Consider the following 24,794-nt stretch of genomic DNA (forward strand, 5'->3'; position numbering starts at 1 on the left):
AAACATGAGTTCATCACTTCGAACTGGAAACACAACAGCAATCCATGTAGTAGCGTCACATCACTTCTCGTCCGAAGGGGCCGGCCGAAGTGGCCGTGCGGTTAAAGGCGCTGCAGCCTGGAACCGCACGACCGCTACGGTCGCAGGTTCGAATCCTGCCTCGGGTATGGATGTTTGTGATGTCCTTAGGTTAGTTAGGTTTAACTAGTTCTAAGTTCTAGGGGACTAATGACCTCAGCAGTTGAGTCCCATAGTGCTCAGAGCCATTTGAACCATTTTTTTTCGTCCGAAGGAAAAGTTCAACACCTCACCCTCAGCCGATAAATTAATAAAAAAGGTTTTCTGAGAACCAGAACTGCTGTTAGCATGAGCGACATAAAAGTAGATATCTTAGGTGTTGCGAAACAACTCAAATCACTTAAGAAAGGCAAGTCTTCCGGTCCAGATAGTATACCAAACAGGTTCCTTTCAGAGTATGCAGACACAATAGCGCCGTTCTTAGCAGTCATTTAAAACCGCTCACTTGACGAAAGGTCTGTTCCTAAAGACTGGGAAGTAGCACAGGTCACGCTGAAGCGTAGCGCCTTCGCATCGCTCCTGTCACTTGTTAGGACGATATCGTTATAGGTATGAGTCATCGACAGATGTCACCAGCTGACATGGACCTGAGTATAGAACTGCACGTAATTGCACTAGTAGGCGGCAGAGGTCAGCAATTCACGGACAGTGCTAAAGGTCGTAGTCAAAACAATGTTGTAAAGTTATGTTTGATTAATATTTAATGTATTTGCATAATTACAATCGTTTTACATGTGTAGTAATTAGCAGTGTGAGTGTTGTATGACTGAAGAAGAACAGAAGTAAATAAAAATTGTTTTGTTTATTCACGAATTACCAGTTAAACTATACAGGGGATTTACTATATTTAAATGTGCAGTCAGTTTATGGTACTAATAAATCGTGAGTAGAACACAAATTAATCGGTAATTTCAGAAGGAGTAATTTTGTATTTGATACTTTTCTAAATTTATTTATTTAGCAATTGCCATAGAAAGAAATGTTTTACTATGATTGGTCAGTGAAGTAAAGTGCGGCTTAGCGCGGGATAATACTGCAACCTGATTTGCTGTTTGTGATATCAGCCAATCAGAAAAATGCAGGCTCGCGCCAATCTATGCTGGGAACAAAGCCTTTGGTGTGATCTAGGGGGGTCAGGGCTGAGGGTTCGAACTAGTAACATCTCATGGAAAGCAGCTCCGACGAAAGTACTGTAAAATGGCGGAAAAATGCTAATTACGAGTTCGCGAAGTAGTACAAAGTGTGTTTAAGTGAACGGTATAGTGGAAGTCGTGTGGAATTTCGGACGGAATATCAAAATTATTCCTTTTGACTGTTAGTTACGACCGTGTGGCGTGTTGTGCGATCTAAGAGTGGAACAGGTATTACGTGTAGAGCAGAGTGCACAACATTTGGGCGAGCATTTACATAACTAAACGATCCGGTGAACTCTATTAACTTCGGTAACGGGTGTAAATACCATAAACTGGCTACGTGAGTGATTGTGGTGTGCGTGTGAACTTTACATTGTGTTGCCACTTAGTACGGACTTGGCAGTATTAACTGTGATCTTTATCGTAAAAATACACCTGAAAATTTGCATTGCCAAGTTAAAACTTTTATTTCAGTAGCTAGCCACATCCAGTTTACCGGACAATTCTATGTATGTTGCGACCTGAAATAGACAGTAGTGGTCTAGTATTTTCTACTACAGGTTTTAGCTAGACAAATGAACATTGCTGGACACTGGCAGGGCGGTAGAAAGTAGCGTGCTGCGCCGCAACAGCAATATTCAAGAAAGGATATAGGAGTAACCCGTTAAATTACAGACCCATATCACTGACCTCAACTTGCAATAGGATTTTGGAGCATATACTGTACTCAAACATTATGAATCACCTTGAAGAAAATAACTTATTGATACATTCAGAAAATATCATTCTTGTGCAACACACCTAGCTCTTTATTCCCATGAAGTAATGAGTGCTGTCGACAAGGGATCTCAGATCGATTCGATATTCCTAGATTTCCAGAAGGCTTCATCACAAGCGACTATTAATCAGATTTAGTGCATATGGAGTATCGTCTCAGTTTTGTGACTGGATTCGTGATTTCCTCTCAGAGAGGTCACAGTCTGTAGTGATAGACGGTAAATCATCGAGTAGAACAGAAGTGATATCTGGCGTTCCGCAAGGTAGTGTCATATGTCCTCTGCTGTTCCTGATTTATATAAATGATCTAGGTGATAATCTGAGTAGCCCCCTTAGATTGTTTGCAGATGACACTGTAATTTACCGTCTAGTAAAATCATCAGACGATCAATTCCAATTACAAAATGGTCTAGAGAGAATTTCTGTATGGTGCGAAAAGTGGCAATTAGCACTAAACAAAGAAAAGAGCGAGGTCATCCACATGGGTACTAAAAGAAATCCGATAAATTTTGGGTATACGATAAATCGCACAAATCTAAGGGCTGTCAATTCGACTAAATACCTAGGAATTACTATTACGAACAACTTAAATTGTAAAGACCACATAGATAATATTGCGGGGAAGGCGATACAAGGACTACGCTTTGTTGGCAGAACACTTAGAAGATGCAACAAACCCACTTTGCGGCGAGACAGCCCTACATTACACTTGTCCGTCCTCTGCTGAAATATTGCTGCGCAGTGTGGGGTCTTTACCAGGTAGGACTGACGGATGACATCGAAAAAGTGCAAAGAAGGGCAGCTCGTTTCGTGTTATCGCGCAATAGGGATGAGAGTGTCACTGACATGATACGTGTGCTGGGGTGGCAGTCATTGAAACAAAGGCGGTTTTCTTTGCGGCGAGATCTATTTACGAAATTTCAATCACCAACTTCCTCTTACGAATGGGAAAATATTTTGTTGACACCCACCTATGTAGGAAGAAATGATCATCATTATAAAATGAGAGAAATCAGAGCTCGAACGGAAAGATTTAGTGTGCCGACTCGTGATTCATCCTTGTTATTGCACAGTCGGTGCCGTCAGTATTGTTTAGTCCTTCGTGTAAGTCTTCGTGAAACTGTGTGTAGCTTGTGATGTCGACTGCGCAGTTATTTTAGTGCTGTCTCCGTGCTGGTGTGTGGCAGTCGGTCGGTTGGTGTGGTTCAGCCAGGAAATCTCCGCGCGGCGCAGTGGGCCGGACCCGCTGGCGGTCTCTACGCAGTGTCGGAGTGTGTGGGAGCTGTTCCGATTGCTACGGGGTTCGTGGCCCACCGACCCAGCACATCAAAGTTGAGGGGTGACTTAATAACCGAAGCCAGGCTGTTCACATTGTGCCGTTGGTTTTCATAGTTGGCTGTGGGGCTATTCATGTGAGCAACAGCGAGTGTTCGAGTTGGCGATAGTTTGACCACCATCCGGTGGAGTTTGACTGTATTTTGGTTTTTTGAAGTCCAAGTGCACCAGCGGGATTTTCTGCCTCGTGGCCGTTAGCGTTCCGGTTACCTGCCTTGGCTGCTGACGTAAATTCAGGTAATGTCCTTTCCTCACTGTGTCGTCGCTTTCCAAGACGTGTGTGTAGCTTTGACAACTTATGCATACTTGGTTGTGGGCGGCTACGCCTTTTATGTTTTGGCTTTGGAGTTCCTTGTGTACTGTTCGGGTGGGAAACCAAGTCGTCTTGTCGGTGGGTCCGTTGACTGTCTCTTGGTTGGGTTGCCGGCGGATCGGATATAGTTGGGCCGACTACCTGTCTCCCCTTAGCGAACGTTAATATTTCGAGTGCAGACCGACCCCCGGAAACGCCTCAGCACCGCTGTCTGTACTGCCTTTTCATATTGGTGTTTGATTGTGTATTTCAATGGCTCTTAGCCGATGGTTTTTAATTTGTATGCTTTTAGTTGGGTTTTAAATAATGGGCCTTCAGCCATTTTAAAAATTAAAGAGGTTGTGCCCTTAAGCCATAAGATTGTGTGAGATATGCAGTCGATAGTTAAGCTCGCACATCTGCGATGTAATGTGTGGGCAACTAAATAAAGTTATATGTGTTCGAGTGTAACTGACAGCCGCTCATTTTTAGCCTCTTTACACAATTCCAACTACCTGCTCTGGCCTGCAGATTTAACCAGGCGTTTCACAGTGCTCCGTCTTATGCAACAGTGAAAAACTGGTTGTCCGACTTCAAACGTGGAAGAACGAGTGTGGAAGACGCGCCAAGGAGCGGAAGGCCTGTCACCATTGCCATTGATGAAACAGCGAATGCAGTTCACCATGCGATTTTGCTGGATCGTCGAATAACGTTGCAGCACATTAAAACCACATTTGGAATCTCCCATTGGCGTGCTCATTACACTGTTGTGGATATTTTGGAATGCGGAAAGTTTCATCTCGGTGGGTCCCGAAAGACTTGAATGCATATCAGGGATGGGAGGGTGTGCAGTGGTGCGAAGAAATCATCTGGCATTATGAAGAGGATGAAGATGTCTTTCATGCAAAGTATGTGACAATGGACTAAAAGTGGGTTCACCACTTTGATCCTGAGACAAAACAACAGTCACTACAGTGGAAACTTCCTTCATCCCCTACCCAAAAAATATTCCGGGTGCAAAAATCAGCCGGTAAGGTGATGGGATGAAGAAAGCGTAAGTATGGTGGATTACATGCAAAAGGGTGTAACTATCAAAGCATCATACTATCGCACCCTCCTGCACTGTTTGAGAGAAGAGATAAAGAAAAAAAGGCGCGGAAAATTGGCGCACGGAGTTCTTTTGCATCAGGAAAACACACCGGCGCACAAAGTCCTCGCAATACTGGAAACTCTGCGTGACTGCGGGCTCGAATTGTTTCGTCATCCGCCATATTCTCCAGATTTGGCTCCATCCGACTTTTTTCTTTTTCCAAACATAAAAAAGACCTCAAACAATGACGATTTGACATTGATGGTGCAGTGATTGATGCTGTGATCGCTAGGTTCTACATCTACATCTACATCTATATCTATACAGATACTCTGCAAATCACATTTAAGTGCCTGGCAGAGGGTTCATCGAAACATCTTCACAATTCTCTATTATTCCAATCTCGTATAGTGCGCAGAAAGAATGAACACCTATATCTCTCCGTACGAGCTCTGATTTCCCTTATTATATCATGGTGATCGTTCCTCCCTATGTAGGTCGCTGTCAACAAAATATTTTTGCATTCAGAGGAGAAAGTTGGTGATTGGAAATTCGTGAGAAGATTCCGTCGCAACAAAAAACGCCCTTCTTTTAATGATTTCGAGCGCAAATCCTGCATCATTGCTGTGACACTCTCTCCCATATTTCGCGATAATACAAACGTGCTGCCCATATTTGCACTTTTTCGATATACTTCGTAAGTCCTACCTGGTAAGGATCCCACACAGCGCAGCAGTATTCTAAAAGAGGACGGACAAGTGACTCTCCTTAGTAGGTCTGTTTCATTTTCTAAGTGTCCTGCCAATAAAACGCAGTCTTTGATTAGCCTTCCCCAGAACATTTTCTATGTGTTTCTTCCAATTTAAGCTGTTCGTAATTGTAATACCTAGATATTTAGTTGAATTTACGGCTTTCAGATTAGACTGATTTATCGTGTAACCGAAGTTTAACGAACTCCTTTTAGCACTCATGTGGATCACCTCACACTTTTCGTTAATTAGGGTTGGAGTCGAAATCGAAGACCTTTTATTTGAATGGTTTGCAGAAGTTATCTGAGCGTGCCCGCAAGTGTATTAGTGTACACTGGTATTGTTGTTGTTGTGGTCTTCAGTGCTGAGACTGGTTTGATGCAGCTCTCCATGCTACTCTATCCTGTAGAAGCTTCTTCATCTCCCAGTACTTACTGCAACCTACATCCTTCTGAATCTGCTTAGTGTATTCATCTCTTGGTCTCCCTCTACGATTTTTACCCTCCACACTGCCCTCCAATGCTAAATTTGTGATCCCTTGATGCCTCAAAACATGTCCTACCAACCGGTCCCTTCTTTTTGTCAAGTTGTGCCACAAACTTCTCTTCTCCCCAATTCTATTCAATACCTCCTCATTAGTTATGTGATCTACCCATCTAATCTTCAGCATTCTTCTGTAGCACCACATTTCGAAAGCTTCCATTCTCTTCTTGTCCAAACTATTTATCGTCCATGTTTCACTTCCATACATGGCTACACTCCATACAAATACTTTCAGAAACGACTTCCTGACAAATAAATCTATACTCGATGTTAACAAATTTCTCTTCTTCAGAAACGCTTTCCTTCCCATTGCCAGTCTACATTTTATATCCTCTCTACTTCGACCATCATCAGTTATTTTACTCCCTAAATAGCAAAACTCCTTTACTACTTTAAGTGTCTCATTTCCTAATCTAATTCCCTCAGCATCACCCGATTTAATTTGACTACATTCCATTAGCCTCGTTTTGCTTTTGTCGATGTTTCATCTTATATCCTCCTTTCAAGACACTGTCTATTCCGTTCAACTGCTCTTCCAAGTCTTCTGCTGTCTCTGACAGAATTACAATGTCATCGGCGAACCTCAAAGTTTTTATTTATTCTCCATGAATTTTAATACCTACTCCGAATTTTTCTTTTGTTTTCTTTACTGCTTGCTCAATATACAGATTGAATAACATCGGGGAGAGGCTACAACCCTGTCTCACTCCCTTCCCAACCACTGCTTCCCTTTCATGCCCCTCGACTCTTATAACTGCCATCTGGTTTCTGTACAAATTGTAAATAGCCTTTCGCTCCCTTTATTTTATACCTGCCACCTTCAGAATTTGAAAGAGAGTATTCCAGTTAACATTGTCAAAAGCTTTCTCTAAGTCTACAAATGCTAGAAACGTAGGTTTGCCTTTTCTTAATCTTTCTTCTAAGATAAGTCGTAAGGTTAGTATTGCCTCACGTGTTCCAACATTTCTACGGAATCCAAACTGATCTTCCCCGAGGTCCGCTTCTACTAGTTTTTCCATTCGTCACACTGGTATTGTACTGAAAAATAGATTGGTATTATGAAATTTCTGTCATTCTTTATTTTGTAGGCTAGAAACTTTTCGACTCCCACCCCCCTCCCTCGCACATAGTCGACAGAATGCTAATTAGAAAATTTAAAAATAAAAAATTAACATTATTAGAATAGATGGACCAAAATGGCTGCTTATAACAACTAATCTTTATTCACGACAGACTGTTTCGGCATTTATCGTAATTTTTAAGTACGCCTAGGCGGATGTGACGCCCATACTACATTGTTAGTTAACTGTCTTACAACTGTCACTGCTTCATTAATATAGTAAATGGCGTAAATACACTGAAAATAAAATATTAATTACTGTGTGACACTACCTAGACACTTACACTTGTAAGAGTCAAATGTCAAACTTCTGTCCTCAACCAACAGCTTAGCCTTACTAGTACATGAATATAGTAACTGTTCTCGAAAGAACAAAAAATGTTTCAAATGGCTCTAAGCACTATGGTACTTAACATCTAGAATAAAAATTATTGTCACCAGATATTGAATAATATCTGGCTGAGGTCATCAGTCCCCTACACTTACAAGGGAACCTCCCCATCACACACCCCTCAGATTTAGTTATAAGTTGGCACAGTGGATAGGCCTTGAAAAACTGATCACAGATCAATCGAGAAAACAGGAAGAAGTTGTGTGGAACTATGGAAAAAATAAGCAAAATATACAAACTGAGTACTCCATGATTAAGATAAGCAACATCAAAGATCCACAGAGCTTGGGAGCGCTGTGGTTTCGTGGTTGGCGTGAGCAGCTACGGGACGAGAGATTCTTGGTTCAAGTCTTCTCTCGAGTGAAAAGTTTAATTTTTTATTTTCAGACAATTATTATCTGTCCGTCTGATGCGATCACCTTTTTGGGAGTGATTATCACATCCGATGCGTATAGAATGTATCAGATGTGTTTTCCTGTGGAGGAATCGGTTGACCTATGACCTTGCGATCAAATGTTTTCCGTTCCCATTGGAGAAGCACGTCCTTTCGTCTACTAATCGCACGGTTTTGGGGTGCGGTCGTAAAACACAGACACTAAACTTATTACAGTGAACAGAGACGTCATTGAACGAACGGACAGATCATAATTTTGCGAAAATAAAGAAAGTAAAACTTTCACTCGAGGGAAGACTTGAACCAAGGACCTCTCATTCCGCAGCTGTTCACGCTAACCACGGGACCACGACGCTCCTGAACTCAGACTATCCTTGATGTTGCATATGTTGCAAATGAACTACTCAGTTTGTATATTTTGCTTATTTTTTTCGTAGTTCCACACAACTTCTTCCTGTTTTCTCGATTGATCTGTGTTCAGTTATTCAAGGCCTATCCACCGTGCCGACTTATAACTAAATCTGAGGGGGGTGCGATGGGGAGGTTCCCTTGTTAGAACTACTTAAACTTAACTAACCTAAGGACATGACACACATCCATGTCCGAGGCAGGATTCGAACCTGCGACCGTGGCAGCATCGCGGTTCCGGACTGAAGCGCCTAGAACCGCTCGGCCACAGCAGCCGGCTTGAAAGAACAGATACCATTGATGACCATGCAGTTTCTCTAGAATAAACGATAATGAATTGAAACCATCAGCTGCCGACAGTTGTTGTTGATATACCTCGATGAGGACAGCTGAAAATGTGTGCTCCGCTCGGGACTCGAACCCGGGATCTCCTGCTTACATGGCAGACGCTCTATCCATCTGAGCCATCGAGGACACAGATGAATAGCGCGACTGCAGGGACCTATCCCTTGCTCGCTTCCCGTGAGACCCACATTCCCAACTGTCCACAATCTACGTACGTAATGTACCTAATAAATATATGCCCATCCACTCAAATATCTATTAGGTATTTTACGTATGTTGATTGTGGACAGTTGGGAATGTGGGTCTCACGGGAAACGTACAAGGGATAGGTCCCTGCAGTGGCGCTGTTCATCTGTGTCCTCGGTGGCTCAGATGGATAGAGCGTCTGCCATGTAAGCAGGAGATCCCGGGTTCGAGTCCCGATCGGGGCACACATTTTCAGCTGTCCCCATCGAGGTATATCAACAGCATTTGTCGGCAGCTGAGAGTTTCAATTAATTACCAGCCTTACTAGTGCCTCACCCACGAAAGAATAAATAGTCGCCGGCCTCTGTGGCCCAGCTGTTCTAGGCGCTTTAGTCCAGAACCGCGCTGCTGCTGGGGTCGCAGGTTCGAATCCTGCCTCGCGCATGGATGTGTGTGATGTCCTTAGATTAGTTAGGTTTAAGTAGTTCTAAGTTCTAGGGGACTGATGACCTCAGATGTTAAGTCCCATAGTGCTCAGAGCCATTTCATTTGAATAAATAGCTCCCCGTTCCGCAGCTCACACGGTCCACATACTGCTGACAGTGAAGTTGCGACGGTGCGGTTCCTTCCGTCCCTTTTACGACGTACCTTACCTGTGAACATTGTCTCAGCAGATTATCAGTAGGAAAGCCGAGCGAAACCTACTGTACTTCGACGCGAACCAGGCTGCAATTGAAGTCACTAATCTACATTTCGGGAGAAAGTTTTCACACGAATTGAAAGGTTGGAAATTTTGTCCTCAATTAATATATTCTGAAACTTAGGTGAATAAGTATCACTGCCGAGCCCGTGCTAGTCCGAAATTTCTACACACCCATCGGAATAATTATGCCGTCACTTTACCACACTTCTGTTGTATGAAACAGTGCTAGATCGGGCACCTTATCGTTTCCATCAGAACTACTACTACACACGTCTGAACTGTTTCATGGCTAGGCTCCGACTCTTCTCTAGAATATAAGTCTTTTCTAACAGCAGAGAAAGGCGCGCAAAGAATATTGCTTTACCATTGGTCAGTTTACTCAACAGCCAATAGCAAAAAAACATTCTCCCGCGTCAGTCCGCGCTTTTCTTAAATAATCAATCGCAAAATAGTAAACCTAACGACTGCACTTTTTACCGACGTAATTATCTAATATGCTGAAGGTTTGCTTATGCATAATGTTATTTATTACTGTTATTTATACCTGAATTAACTTTCCCTTTCCGATAAACTTACTTGACATATCTATTCTACAAAAATCCCCTTTGTCCATATCCATACTTCTTCGAAATGTTCCCACACTAAATCCTACTACATAACTCGTTAAACAATTATCTTCATATTAACCTTAAATCACACTCACGCATCATTCATACTACTGAAATACATTTATAACATTTTTCCTACACAAAAAGACATAATAACAATTTATGAAAATACTAGAACAGTTTATGAAAAACATTCTTTTACTTTAGTGCACTCTAGTGGGCAGAATCGACACTAAAATCGCAGTCCCCCTATCCAATATTGTCCTCTATCGGCTGATACATAAACTTGTAAGTAGGCTGTTTAGGTTTTTTATTGGTAACGCCACCTCTGTATGAAAATCACTGGCTGTGCTGTGTGCAGTCTGTGGCTGCTTTGCATTGTTGTAATACTCGCCATTGTAGTGTTAGGCAGCTGGCTGTGAACAGCGCGTAGCGTTGCGCAGTTGGAGGTGAGCCGCCAGCAGTGGTGGATGTGGGGAGAGAGATGGCGGAGTTTTGAAATTTGGCATGAACTGCTATATTTATATATGATGATATCAAGGTAAATACATTGTTTGTTCTCTATTAATATCTTTCATTTGCTAACTATCCCTATCAGTAGTTAGCGCCTTCAGTAGTTTGAATCTTTTATTTAGCTGGCAGTAGTGGCGCTCGCTGTATTGCAGTAGCTTGAGTTGCGAAGATTTTTGTGACGTAAGTGATTTGTGAACGGTATAGTTTAATGTTAGTCAGGGCCCATTCTTTTGTAGGGATTATTGAAAGTCAGATTGCGTTGCGCTAACAAAATATTGTGTGTCAGTTTAAGCACAGTCATTTGTAATTGTACAAAAGGGGACGTTTCATATGGCGACCCTGCCAGGATACCTCACTGGAATCTTCTGATTTTTTTCTTGTAGTTTGTGTAATTAGTGTAGATTTTGTTTATTGCTAGCGTGTAATTGTAGAGAAAATCTCCTTTGTAGTTGCAGTCTTTCATTGTTGTACAGTAAAACAGTTGTGGCATGCATGTAGATTTGCACCAAGTATTTCGCTGCTGCACTTGCAAGTAACTAGATATTATTTTCAGTGCTATGTTAATGTGTTCTCTTATTTTTGATCTTCAAATTGTGTTTTTCTGTGTTGTCGTGTGAAATACTGTGACAATAATGGCGTGTGAAAAACGTAATACTAGGCTCCAAAGTAAACTGAGAAATGACAGTGAAAATGAAAGCAGTGTGTTAGCGCCACCGAGTAATGAATTAACTGATGTTCAAAGTAGTAATTTGGTAATTGTGCATAGGGAAATGGAGCGGGCGGCAAACAATGGCGTGGACAGTGAAACAATTAGTGAAGAGGGAAGCATTATCGATCGATCGGTCAGCAACAGCTCGCCTCAGGAATCCGAAATGACAAGACACAATTTTGCAAATACTGTAGATTCAGGTTTTGCATCCTCACCGTTTTCTCAAATGAGTCAAGACACATTTTCCGCTTGTCAAAATGTGAATGTTGCCGGTGCAAATTCACTGCCGAAAAGCACTGAGGAACATGTTTCAGACACCAGTGCATTGTTATTACAATTAATGCATCAAATGGGACAAAAGCTTGAAAAGTTAGACACAATGGAACAAAATCAGAGACAAACACAGCAAAAGTTAGACACAATGGAACAAAATCAGAGAACAAACAATGTATTTACCTTGATATCATCATATATAAATATAGCAGTTCATGCCAAATTTCAAAACTCCGCCATCTCTCTCCCCACATCCACCACTACTGGCGGCTCACCTCCAACTGCACAACGCTACGCGCTGTTCACAGCCAGCTGCCTAACATTACAATGGCGAGTATTACAACAATGCAAAGCAGCCACAGACTGCACACAGCACAGCCAGTGATTTTCATACAGAGGTGGCGTTACCAATAAAAAACCTAAACAGCCTACTTACAATTTGTGAAAGGTATAGTTTAATGTTAGTCAGGGCCCATTCTTTTGTAGGGATTATTGAAAGTCAGATTGCATTGCGCTAACAAAATATTGTGTGTCAGTTTAAGCACAGTCATTTGTAATTGTACAAAAGGGGACGTTTCAAACTACGTGCGCGTCCAGTCTCGCGTCACCATCTGTCACTATCCAGCTCTGAGACATATCTCCCACTTAACCGCCTCCAAAGCAGGATCGTTATACGGCGCTACGCCTCAAAGTCTCGCTCAAGCAGGCTGTTCTTGCGTTTCAGAGTGTTCCACAAGATGCTGTACCAGGCGCCGAGTCCGCAGCGCAAGAAGGAGCAGGCGCCCAAGGAGAACAAGTTGCGGCTCTTCCTCAAGCGCAGCAGTGAGCCGCTGCTCAACCTGCAGAACGCCGCGCAACAGGTACGGCAGCGACTTCTGCCCGCTCAACAGGTGACCTCCGGTGCTCACTCAAGCACGACACGCCACGCCTCCAGGCCGCCACACCCTCGTGCTGTCAGCTACGCCCGCTCCTCCACCCATTCATACGCTCTGCCACACATTCTACGACTACCATTCTGACCGACAATCCTGGCAGTCATCACCATCCATCCCCCCGTTTCTCAACAAACCGCTTCATCTCCCAGAGAGACCACCCTCAGAACACCCTAAACCAACCTCCACTATCGTATCCGTTCTCCAGCATGCCTCGCATTCTACAGTAAACCTTCTTTGTTCCATTATAGAGACAGTAATATTGTTTCGTAGACAATTGTGTATGCAGATTTGAAGAGTGTCGTGTTGTAAGAGTCACAACAAATAAGCAATTGGCAATTGTGTGTGTAGTGTTCACAACTGTAGTACTGTTTAGCTTACTACTTTCATCGTCTTTATGTAGCAGCACTTCCCCTCCATCAGATATCGATGATTTCGTAGCTGCCAGAAACATCTGCCAGCTATGTTGTTCCAAGCAGAGCCCTAGAGTAAAGACAAGTATCGAATTTGTACCGTCAGTGGACGAAAGAAATGAGTTTTCTGTTTTACGTCACTGAGGCACAACGAGTTTATGTCCATGTTTTCACTGTTTTTAGCGCTTTACATGTCTCTAGACGTCTGGTGATGGATACAAACAAACGTCTGTTCACTTTATAATGGCAGTCCTCAAAATAAACAGGCGGGAAGGAAAGTGCTACACCGTGAACACCCTACCGACGTGATGTTACAGTATTTCCATGTCTGTTGGAAATGTTGATAAAAATTTCATCCTTATGCTAGCTAATTTTAAGCAGAAAAAAATCTGTCTTACAGAGAATGGTGAAAGTAGATGGTGGCTGTTGAATGCGTGTAGCGTTACTGGAATAATCAGGTGCTGAACGCAACACAGCGCACCCAAAGGACGTCCATATGCAGCTTATCACCATACTGCAAACATTGAGAATGATCGAGTCGTTGCCATGGCGGACACAAGAGCATCGTAATGACAAAGGGCACAGACATTTAACTGTGTGCTATGACTGCAAATGGAGTGGTAACGAGATGACCTAATGACAGCAGAGTGCCCCGTATCCTGATGTAGCATGTCTGGGAAATGATGGAAAGGCGTCTAGTTTAATATTAGACTCCAGCGATCAATCTTTATGAACTGACGCGGAATGGGTTTCAGACATGGCAAGAAATTACTCGATCTTCCAAGGCTGTTCGCTTCGATGCCACAAAAAATAGGTGAATGTAACGACTGGTTAAAATTAAACTTTCCCTATTTAACACGTCATTACACGGAAAATAATTACCGTTCGCGTACCAAACTTCAAACTTGGTAGCATTAATGTCAAGGACATGGGGAAGAGAAATAATGCAGAATAAATTCAGTTGACTTTTAATGTGCTACTACGGTACATCATACCATTAAATACCGGTGCTATTACTGCTACAAAATGGATCAATATGGCTCCCATCAGTGTCCGGAAGAGAAGCGCAGGATTGCATTCTGCACAGCAGAACGAAGCGTGTTCATCTTCTTGATATGCTGCGCTTCAGATCATCACATATGTGAATGTTCCCCTGGCAAACTCTGTCCTTCAGGTATCCCCACAACTAGAAATCGCAGGGAGTGAGATATGGAGATGTGTCAGTCGACCTTTTGGAAACGATCGGCTGATAATTCGATAGTTTCCAAATGTGTTCCGGAGAAGCAGGTGAACTTCAGGAGCGATGTGCGATGGAGCCCCATCTTGCATGAAAATTGTTGAGTTGTATGCGTCTCTGTGCTACAGGGCGGAAATAACAAGCTGCCGAAGCATATTGCAGTAATGCTGGCCAGTCACACTGCACGTCTTTCGTCCTTGAGCGCCAATCTGTTCAAAAAAGAATGGGCCAATGGTGAACTAGCCGTGAAGCCCCGCCATACGGTGACACGTTCACCTTACAGAGGAACTTCCAATGCACAGTGGCTGGAGGTAAAGATCCCCACACTCGGTATTTCCGTGTGTTAACCTCATCCGTCATAGAAAAATGAGCTTCGTCTGTCCATACGATGGTCCACGGCCAGCATTCGTCAAATTCAAACCTCTCGCGATAGTGGAGAGCGAAGTCAACTCGTCGTTGTGCGTCCAGTCGTGCAAGGTGTTGTACGATATGAATCTTGCACAGATACCATTTGAGAATGGTTCAAGAACCTTCCGTCCAGTGGACCACGGGATGTTCAACTGTCGTGACACATCACGTGCAATGCCTGACCATCGGGGATTGTGTGCAGCGTTGTCTGCCACAGCAACAGCGATTTCATCAACCGAATCAATCATGGCCTAAAAGTTTAATCATTCAGTATCCATTATGCGATGAACGCCACCGCAAAGTTGGTGCAACCAGTGGTCGGCCTCTTCCCGGAGCGACGCCCAGTTCTCCAGTTGATTCGACGTTCTTCATCATGCTCCGCACAGCAGGTGGGGAAAGAGGACCCTTCCGTAACCCTTTCAGTCGAAGGTGTTCTTGAAATGCAGCTGCAGCATTACTGTTGTTTTGATAACAGAGCTTCGCCAGTGATGTCCTGCTCGTATTGTCCAAGCTCTTGTTGAAACGTCAACAAGTGCACTGCGAATGGTCAGGTGTGTTAGACTACGAATCATCATGATTAATCACGGCACCTGGTGACCATAGTTGGAACTGGACGGTGATGTATGCGAGTGCAGGATTTCACGGCGAATTTTATATATAAAGTCTTTACGGGTTGTCAGCCGAGTAGTATCGTCGTCTCGTAGCAACGTTTCAATGGATTGCGTCTCCATCATCTTCAGGCGAAGAAGATGATTAGACGCATTCCGTCAAAACGTTGCTACGAGACGACGATACTACTCGGCTGACAACCCGTGAAGACTTCATATATGGACGGTGATGCTATGACGTATGGAAATCATGCATCCCCGTACTCTGGAAATTAATGTTACCAAGTTTTGTACTCATACGGTAGTTCCTTTACGTGTTATAACATGTAAAAAAGGGAAAGTTTAATTACAACAAGCCGGTTTTAGCGCCAGATGGGGGCACACCACACACTGATGCTGATGGTTCAGTAATTAATGGCCTGAAAGTTTAATCACTCAGTATCCATTATGGGATGAACGCCACCACAAAGTTTGTTAAATATACGACTGGTGCTTCATGATGTAATACTTTCCATTTCCGCCAGTGAAATTTCGGAAGTTGAGTTCGAACAAAGCAAATGTAAGAAAAATGGAAGACCGCCTTTATAGTTCAGTATGTGTTATTATTTGTCTTTGAGGCACTGTATCCATCTTCACACGTGGTGTAATTGTTGCTGAATACAGCAGCGCGCGATGCGGCAGGCAGGCAATAAGTAAGTGATGTGACACTTCAACATTTCCTGGTCTCATAAGACCAGGCGATCGAATTCATGTTGTACAAAAATTTAGCCACTGGCATGCCTGGATGCTCGGAAATCTCTCTTCAAGACATACAAGGTGTTTCCGTATACGTAACAGGACATGGACTGAACAATTTGAGTTAGGGAACCTGGGATCAGAGAAGCCCGCTTAGGGAGATATGGAAGTAAAATTGTCTACCGTTTTGTCTAGAGTTACTGTTTTCCGGATTATTTACAGCTAACATGCGTACAAGTTTTCACTTACTGTGCTGTTTATTTACATGTACATTCCTTATATCCTGCAAGGAAACAAGAAGGACGAACCTGATTACTACAAAGTCATGATGCAGATTTTGTTTACTTTATTTGTCCATAAGATGGTTCTGTTGTATTGTATTTACATTGTCGCATGACAAACGTGCTATGAATCAACGACAGTCCCATTCATTACTCACAACTGTTAAGAGACGTATAGTACAATACGATGGAGCAGTACCAGTACCATTTCGCAGAACTCACTGACATGCACCTTGTGTATGGGGAAGTAAGTTCCACTGCTCTTGCAGCTGAAAGGCTGTACAGGGAACGATTTCTTAACAGCCTCACGAGGAATGTTTATTTCTCTCGATCGAAGACTGTGGTAGATTGGTTCATTGGAAAGAAGAAACGAGGGACCTGGCAACATGAGGACCACTCGCTAGCCCGAGTTTGAAGAGGACGTGCTGCAAAGTGCTGCAGCGGATCCCACTGGAAGTACTCGTCGTGTTGCACATGAAACGGGCGCTGCACATACTAGTGTGTGGCGAACATGAACAACAATTACACCATATCACCCACAACGAGTCCATGCAATGCTTGTGACTGACTTTGCACCGAGGGTCGCATTCTGTCAGTGGTAGCTCCAACAATGGACTGATCGACCAGGTTTCCTTCAAATCGTGTTGTTTACTGACTAGGCCTCATTTGAAAAATGTATGTGAATTCCTAAGGGACCAAACTGCTTAGGTCATCGGTTCCTACAATGCTTAAACTAACTTATGCTAAGAACAACATACACACCCATACTCGAGGGAGGACTCGAACCTCCGGCGGGAGGGGCCGCGCATTCCGTGACATGACGCCTCAAACCTCGCGGCCACATCTCACTTGATAGTGATGGTATTTCAAACGGCAGGAATAGCCATGTGTGGGATGAGGAAAACCCTCACGCTCTACTAGATACACACGATCAAATGCATTTTGCTGCGAATATCTGGGCCGGTATTTTAGGCGACAATCGCATTGGGCCATATCTTATATCTAGACGTCTGAATGGCCATCTGTAAATAATTTAAAAGAAAAAGTGGACAGTAATGTGATTTTATTCCTGTTATCTCACTAAGCTGGCTTCTCCGACACTTCAAATTATTCAGTGGAGCATCCTCTATGCTCTGTTAAATTTTTGCACGCTCTTACGAAAATACCCTGTATGTGGCTGTACATATCAATAATGACACACTCAAGGTCGTCTGCAATGGAAGAGGAGCTTTTTCCATGACAGAGTCGAGAGTAATCTAATGTAGTGGTCGTCAAACGATTTTGCACAGGAGCCAACAATGGCTCCGTGGGGCTGCACCTCGGGCGGCATATGTACCTGCCATATTATTAACTGGTAAATTTTATACGTCAGTATGTTATGATCCCTCAACAGACTAACTATAATAATGGCGCCGTAAGTTGTCCTCCGGTCCCAAAGTACTGATCAGTAAAAGTCGGCACCATTCGGAACACTTCGTATCGACTGTTCTCTGTTTCACATTGTTGCCAACATCAGCGACCCAAAAGTATGACACTGTAATTGGCTAATGGAGGCACTGATCGTATTTGCCACTGTATACTTGATCGCAGTTTATCAAATAATTCACAATGCGAGTGCTATCGATTTCGACTTCCTGCTTAATGTTTTGATGATAGCAGAAAGCTGAAATCGGTAATACTATGTGTTACACTTCTGTAATAAATAGCGATCAAGGTGGGCATTTATTATTAAAGAAATAGCTAGGTCGGATAGTCACATGACAAGTATACGCTTTGTCGTATTCTGAGAACGATATCCATGACTTTTTGAGACGGTTAAAAAAAATAAATGAAAATGTAACTGAAGCGAATGCGAAAGGCGTGTAATACTCCGTAAGCTCCATTCGAAGCTTCACCCCCAACTCAAAAAAAATAAAAAAATTTGAATTGATTATCTTGATCGCTACACAACATTAACTGCTAAGTAGCCCAAACTAGCCCTTTGGTAAGCTGGAGCTTTCCCTCAAATGGTAATCAGGGGCGAAAGATACAAATAAGCTTGTTTTCTTCAGGTATGTTCCACTCAGAATTTGGATAAAGGTGTTCAGCCAAAGAATTATTTGCAGCTAACACAATATATTTTATTCGGAACTCACGAGGGAAACTCCCCACAGTATCACTCTCAGATTCAGTGGTAAGATGGCCCAGCGAGTAGCGCATCAGTAACTGAACAAAGACAAAACATGAAAACAGGAAGAAGATGTCGCGAACTGTGAAAAAGAAGTAAATCAGAAACAGTGAACTGCAAGCTCGAGATGTGCATCATCAAGCGAATCGAAAAAACTGCAGCGTCGTGGATCTGTGGTCATGGTGTTAGACCACGAAGGGAGAGATCCGCGTTCATATCTCCCTCGTGCCCCTTTTTTTTCTTTTCAAAAAATAATCATTGATGTGTCTGTTCTTCTTCTGTAGTGTTGGCAATCGTCTTATTATACATTGGTTGTACAATATGAGTCATGTGTCTAGAACATATTACCGTCGCAAGGAAATGTGATGAGTAGTGAGAGCAGGCGATACGCCTGAAAACAACAAATAAACGGATGTGAACAGTGTTACAACAAAATACACTCCTGGAAATTGAAATAAGAACACCGTGAATTCATTGTCCCAGGAAGGGGAAACTTTATTGACACATTCCTGGGGTCAGATACATCACATGATCACACTGACAGAACCACAGGCACATAGACACAGGCAACAGAGCATGCAAACGTCGGCACTAGTACAGTGTATATCCACCTTTCGCAGCAATGCGGGCTGCTATTCTCCCATGGAGACGATCGTAGAGATGCTGGAACGGCTTGCCATGCCATTTCCACCTGGCGCCTCAGTTGGACCAGCGTTCGTGCTGGACGTGCAGACCGCGTGAGACGATGCTTCATCCAGTCCCAAACATGCTCAATGGGGGACAGATCCGGAGATCTTGCTGGCCAGGGTAGTTGACTTACACCTTCTAGAGCACGTTGGGTGGCACGGGATACATGCGGACGTGCATTGTCCTGTTGGAACAGCAAGTTCCCTTGCCGGTCTAGGAATGGTAGAACGATGGGTTCGATGACGGTTTGGATGTACCGTGCACTATTCAGTGTCCCCTCGACGATCACCAGTGGTGTACGGCCAGTGTAGGAGATCGCTCCCCACACCATGATGCCGGGTGTTGGCCCTGTGTGCCTCGGTCGTATGCAGTCCTGATTGTGGCGCTCACCTGCACGGCGCCAAACACGCATACGACCATCATTGGCACCAAGGCAGAAGCGACTCTCATCGCTGAAGACGACACGTCTCCATTCGTCCCTCCATTCACGCCTGTCGCGACACCACTGGAGGCGGGCTGCACGATGTTGGGGCGTGAGCGGAAGACGGCCTAACGGTGTGCGGGACCGTAGCCCAGCTTCATGGAGACGGTTGCGAATGGTCCTCGCCGATACCCCAGGAGCAACAGTGTCCCTAATTTGCTGGGAAGTGGCGGTGCGGTCCCCTACGGCACTGCGTAGGATCCTACGGTCTTGGCGTGCATCCGTGCGTCGCTGCGGTCCGGTCCCAGGTGGACGGGCACGTGCACCTTCCGCCGACCACTGGCGACAACATCGATGTACTGTGGAGACCTCACGCCCCACGTGTTGAGCAATTCGGCGGTACGTCCACCCGGCCTCCCGCATGCCCACTATACGCCCTCGCTCAAAGTCCGTCAACTGCACATACGGTTCACGTCCACGCTGTCGCGGCGTGCTACCAGTGTTAAAGACTGCGATGGAGCTCCGTATGCCACGGCAAACTGGCTGACACTGACGGCGGCGGTGCACAAATGCTGCGCAGCTAGCGCCATTCGACGGCCAACACCGCGGTTCCTGGTGTGTCCGCTGTGCCGTGCGTGTGATCATTGCTTGTACAGCCCTCTCGCAGTGTCCGGAGCAAGTATGGTGGGTCTGACACACCGGTGTCAATGTGTTCTTTTTTCCATTTCCAGGAGTGTAATTAAAGAGTCAAAACTTCCAACACGGAGCGCAAGGCATGAGGTACTTGTGTAGAAGAAATAGAAGGTACGTACGTCTGGATGTCGCTTCCTTGCACCTCGCTGTTGCAAACGGACGTTACACCGCGACGCAGCTTCAATATAGCGAACAGCTACGTCAATGACCGGTCAGATTTGTGTATAATTTCGTGAAAAATAGAGCCACGAGAGAGATTTGAACACAGATCTCCCCCTTCGGAATCTAATACGTGACCATATAACCACGATGCCGTGGATATTCAAAGTCGCTCGATGTTGCACGCCTTGAGCTTGGATCCTGCAATGTTTCGATTTTGCTTCTTTTCTCACAGTTCAGTCTTCCTTCTTCCTGTTTTTATGTTTGATCTGTGTTTAGTTTTTGACGTCATATCCACTGGGTCGTCTTACCACTAAATGTGAGGGGGTTGCGGTGGGGAGTTTACCTAGTCAGATGTGTAACTAATTAATCAATGAAACGTAGTTTGTAATCCCTGACACAGTACTCGTTAAAGCATGTGCTATGGTAAGTGAACGGGATTCACTTTATGAGAAAGGATTTTCGCATAGATATCGACCGCGTGTACCTGAATGGTGGCAAATCAGACTTACACCCACTCTGTAATAACAATGATCCGTCAAGTAAGTTCGAAATGCAATAACATGTCAGGATGGATCAAAAGCAAACCAGAAGGTGCTACCAATGTGACAATAATACGGTCGCCAGCCTAATTAGACATTAACTGAGTTTCTTCCCTGTACAAGTTGGTATATATTGATTCAAAACAACAAGTTGTAACAGTGTATAATATAGTAGAGTTTTAGAACCATAAAATCTATTGAACTGATAGTTCCACGTTCTGTACTGATATGGAAAGTCATGAATACATAACACTACACTATAATGTTTACTACAAAACTTTAAACTGTCTATTAATCTGATTAAAATCGGGCATAGTTTACCCTAGAAATTGTACTTTCATGGCACTCACAAAATGTCAATTTTGATAAAGATAAAACACTGATACAGTTTGAGTTTTATATTGACTTCAACTTTTGCTGGTCAAACCAATTTAGAACACCTCAGAATTCAAATGAATGAGGGGGGACCCTGAAACTGTTATGATCGCTGTATTTAAAAAAATGATTATTGAATTTATTATTCATTCAAGATTTCCAGTATATAAGTTACTACTCTTTTCATCTTATTTACTGCTCATTTAAATGCCTTCAAATCTGTCTCGAAATAATAAACTTCATTACTATATCAATACTAAAGTTATCTTTCGACTTGGTTAGACCTTCGCTATTCATTTACTGGTTCATTAACAAAACATTTCTTTAAACACCATTCTAATACAGCTAGTTCTGCAAATAATTATTATTAATACAATTTTTAATTTTGATTTCGGGACACTCGGATTGCACAACGTTTGGAAAGGACCCTGTCTAGATTAGTTGTGAGGATAATTGAATGATGGAAAAGTTCTGGTAAAAATTAGGTTATTATTGCACTAAACAAACACAGTTCACTCTCTGATCCATAGGAATACAGTACTAAAAGTTTTAACCTGCTAGTATCGATGCGGCGGTTCGCGGGCGGCAAGATGGCGAGGCACAGAGCACACATACAACCACAGCTATGGCTCTTGCTGTATCGGCACTTTGGTTCTTCTTAGCGTATCAATACCTTTCTATTTAGTGCCTATGGAATTTTGCCATGCTGTGTGGGCGTCGGAACGGCCTACCCTAGGCTCAGTGAAGCTATGTCTTTCAGGAGAGCCTCCTCGCTCCAGAAGGTGTTGCTCAAACCAGTGCCAGACTGCAACTACTACTATTGCTGAGCCCGTTGTGCCGTGCAGTGCCCGCGTGCATTTTCCCGCGCTCGCCTGCCATCCACCTTTTACCGCTCCCTGACAGACCGGGTATTCGCCCGAAGTTTTGCATTCTAAATATCCTAACACATTGCCTACGTATGGACCAGACGCACAGTTACAATTTTAAACATCTTACAACAGTTTCAACATTTGTAACATTTCAATTCTATTACAATATTAGTTGACATTTGACATAAACATTAATATTCACATTGAAACTTATTTACAGTTTTCTTAACACAATGGCACGAAACAAAAAGTTCCCACTATAGTGCTACGTGATGCAATGCCAATTCGGTGGCTAGTGTGTCGCTTTTTCTGCCTGTTATATCAAGCAAATTCTCATTTGGTTCAACGCAGAAAAACCGTGATATTAACTTGAGAGTCGAACCCGGTGCCTTTGTCGACAGAAACGGCAATTGCGAAAGTATCCAGGCGGCTAGATGAATCGCTGATGTACAGCAGAAGTCGTAAGTTCGTCAGCAGGTCTTGGTTCAAATGGCTCTGAGCACTATGGGACTTAACATCTGAGGTCATCAGTCCCCTAGTACTTAAACCTAACTAACCTAAGGACGTCACACACATCCATGCCCAAGGCAGGATTCGAACCTGCGACCATAGCGTTCGCGCGGTTCCAGACTGAAGCGCCTAGAACCGCTCGGCCACACCGGCCGGCGTCAGCAGGTCTCTCTGAACCTAATTTGCTACTAGAGAAGATGGCGTGCCTTGCTTTTGCCTGCCGCAGCGCGCCCTGGTAGGTGTGTGTTTAGTTTGGCTCCTGTGTTCCCCTGTGTTGAGTGTGTGTCTGCCTCCGTGTGTGTGCGTGTCTGCGCTGCCGTGTCGCTCGCTTCACATGTGGTTGACGTGTTGCTTGCCTTCTACCCACAGCGAGGCTTCTCCCAGCAACTGGCGCCAATCCAAGAGGTAATTACTGGAGGGGCGTCCTCGGCTGGCGGGGACGCAGCGACGGTACCAAAAGTGACGCCAAAACCAGGCCCTCTCTGGCCGCCGGCAAACCACCAGTAACAGCCGCGTGGGGTAGTCGCTGCCCAGTGTGGCAGGCGTTAGCGATACATTACAGTCCACGTCTCAGACCGGTTTACAGCCGTTCATCGTCTCTGCATGTCAAGTTAAACCAGACGTGGGCCGTATGGTTCCAATACGCGTGTTTCTTTTCTTTCTACCCTCACTTCTGTTTCACTGTCCGTCCATATTTGCATTGTCGGCAAACCAGTAGGCTTATCCAGCTTCCCAACGACAATGGCATAGCTTCCAGGAGGGAAACGACAATGAACGCCAAGCTATTAAAACAGTCCATCTTTTGATTTGCAGCTCCTTGTATTGGCCGTGTTTGCAGTTCAAATTTTTGGGATTTCAGGTCCGCCAGTTACGCAAAACACCGTTTTTTCTCAGTACCCGAAGATGTTTCGGCACCACTGTGCCATTATCAGTGGGTTTTCGTTTTTATTTATGCTGCAATTTCAAAAATTTTATTAGATGACTATAAAATTACGTGCATTTTTAGTCCAAGCAACAGATCGTTTGTTTTTGTAAATACCTTTACGTTTGGTGAGCATGAATTTTCTGGACCACTTTTGTGTTAATTATCCTAAAAATATTAAAACAGTTTGCACACGTCCAATTGTGCTGTGACTAGTCTCATGGTTCTAGGAAATATCTGTTGTGAAAGGGGTAGCTTTGTAGGTAAGCTGTAGTAAAGAGTTCCAAATGTCGTAGAAATTTGAATGCCTTTCCTGCACTACCTCTTATTGGATACAGAACGAAACAGAAATAATTTTTTCTGTGGATACCCACTTTCAGCCCACTTAAGATACATCAAGGAAGACTGAGTATTGATTTAACATGACAATTCCTGCTTACGGCTGTCAATAATCTTTTTTTTTTTAATTTTTGTAATAACTAACGATAAATTCACATTTCAAACCCAATTAAAAACAAAAAAATGTAAGGTATGAAATAATTTTTGACAATCGTAAAGGGAAATGGCCATATTTAATAATGACGTGAAAAAAATGTTCAAATGTGTGTGAAATCTTATGGGACTTAACTGCTAAGGTCATAAGTCCCTAAGCTTACACACTACTTAACCTAAATTTTCCTAAGGACACACACACACACACACACACCCATGCCCGAGGGAGACTCGAACCTCCGGCGGGACCAGCTGTATAGTTCATGACTGCAGCGCCTAAGACCGCTCGGCTAATCCCGCGCGGCAATGACGTGAAGACTGTGGCTCTATTCGACATTAAATTATTGAAGAATGGCGAGTTTTTAATGTCATTCTGTCATTAAAATACTGAGCACAAGCTCAGAGTGGCCAAAAGCGGAGGCAGGAAATCAGTTTTGGCACTCTCACATATTAAGAAAATCCTCACATTTCCTTTAACTGATTTGTACCTCCAATCGCTGTGCTTTTAAATAACAAAGGAGGTCAACAGAATAATTGTAGTTAGTAAAAGATACATTTATACACAGTATATTTAGATATGCCATCAGCTGCTATTAGTTTCAATCTACATGAACCACTTTCTGGCACCTGAGAATGGTAAAGAAATTAGACCACGACGTCAATATCAAATCAGTAAAATTTATAAAAATAATTTAA

At 43.6% G+C, this 24,794-nt stretch overlaps 1 protein-coding gene across 1 annotated transcript in view; it reads left to right on the plus strand.

Annotated features, from left to right (window-relative positions):
* Window positions 1-24,794, plus strand: part of LOC124790032 (serine-enriched protein) — a 141,664-nt gene that overhangs the window by 53,216 nt on the left and 63,654 nt on the right. The window contains exons 2-3 of the mRNA XM_047257587.1: window positions 12,372-12,507; window positions 23,054-23,089. Of these exons, the coding sequence (XP_047113543.1) occupies window positions 12,372-12,507; window positions 23,054-23,089 (172 nt within the window). The remainder of the gene's footprint in view (window positions 1-12,371; window positions 12,508-23,053; window positions 23,090-24,794) is intronic.

Source organism: Schistocerca piceifrons, chromosome 3 (assembly GCF_021461385.2).
Source record: "Schistocerca piceifrons isolate TAMUIC-IGC-003096 chromosome 3, iqSchPice1.1, whole genome shotgun sequence".
Classification (NCBI taxonomy): Eukaryota; Metazoa; Arthropoda; class Insecta; order Orthoptera; family Acrididae; genus Schistocerca; species Schistocerca piceifrons.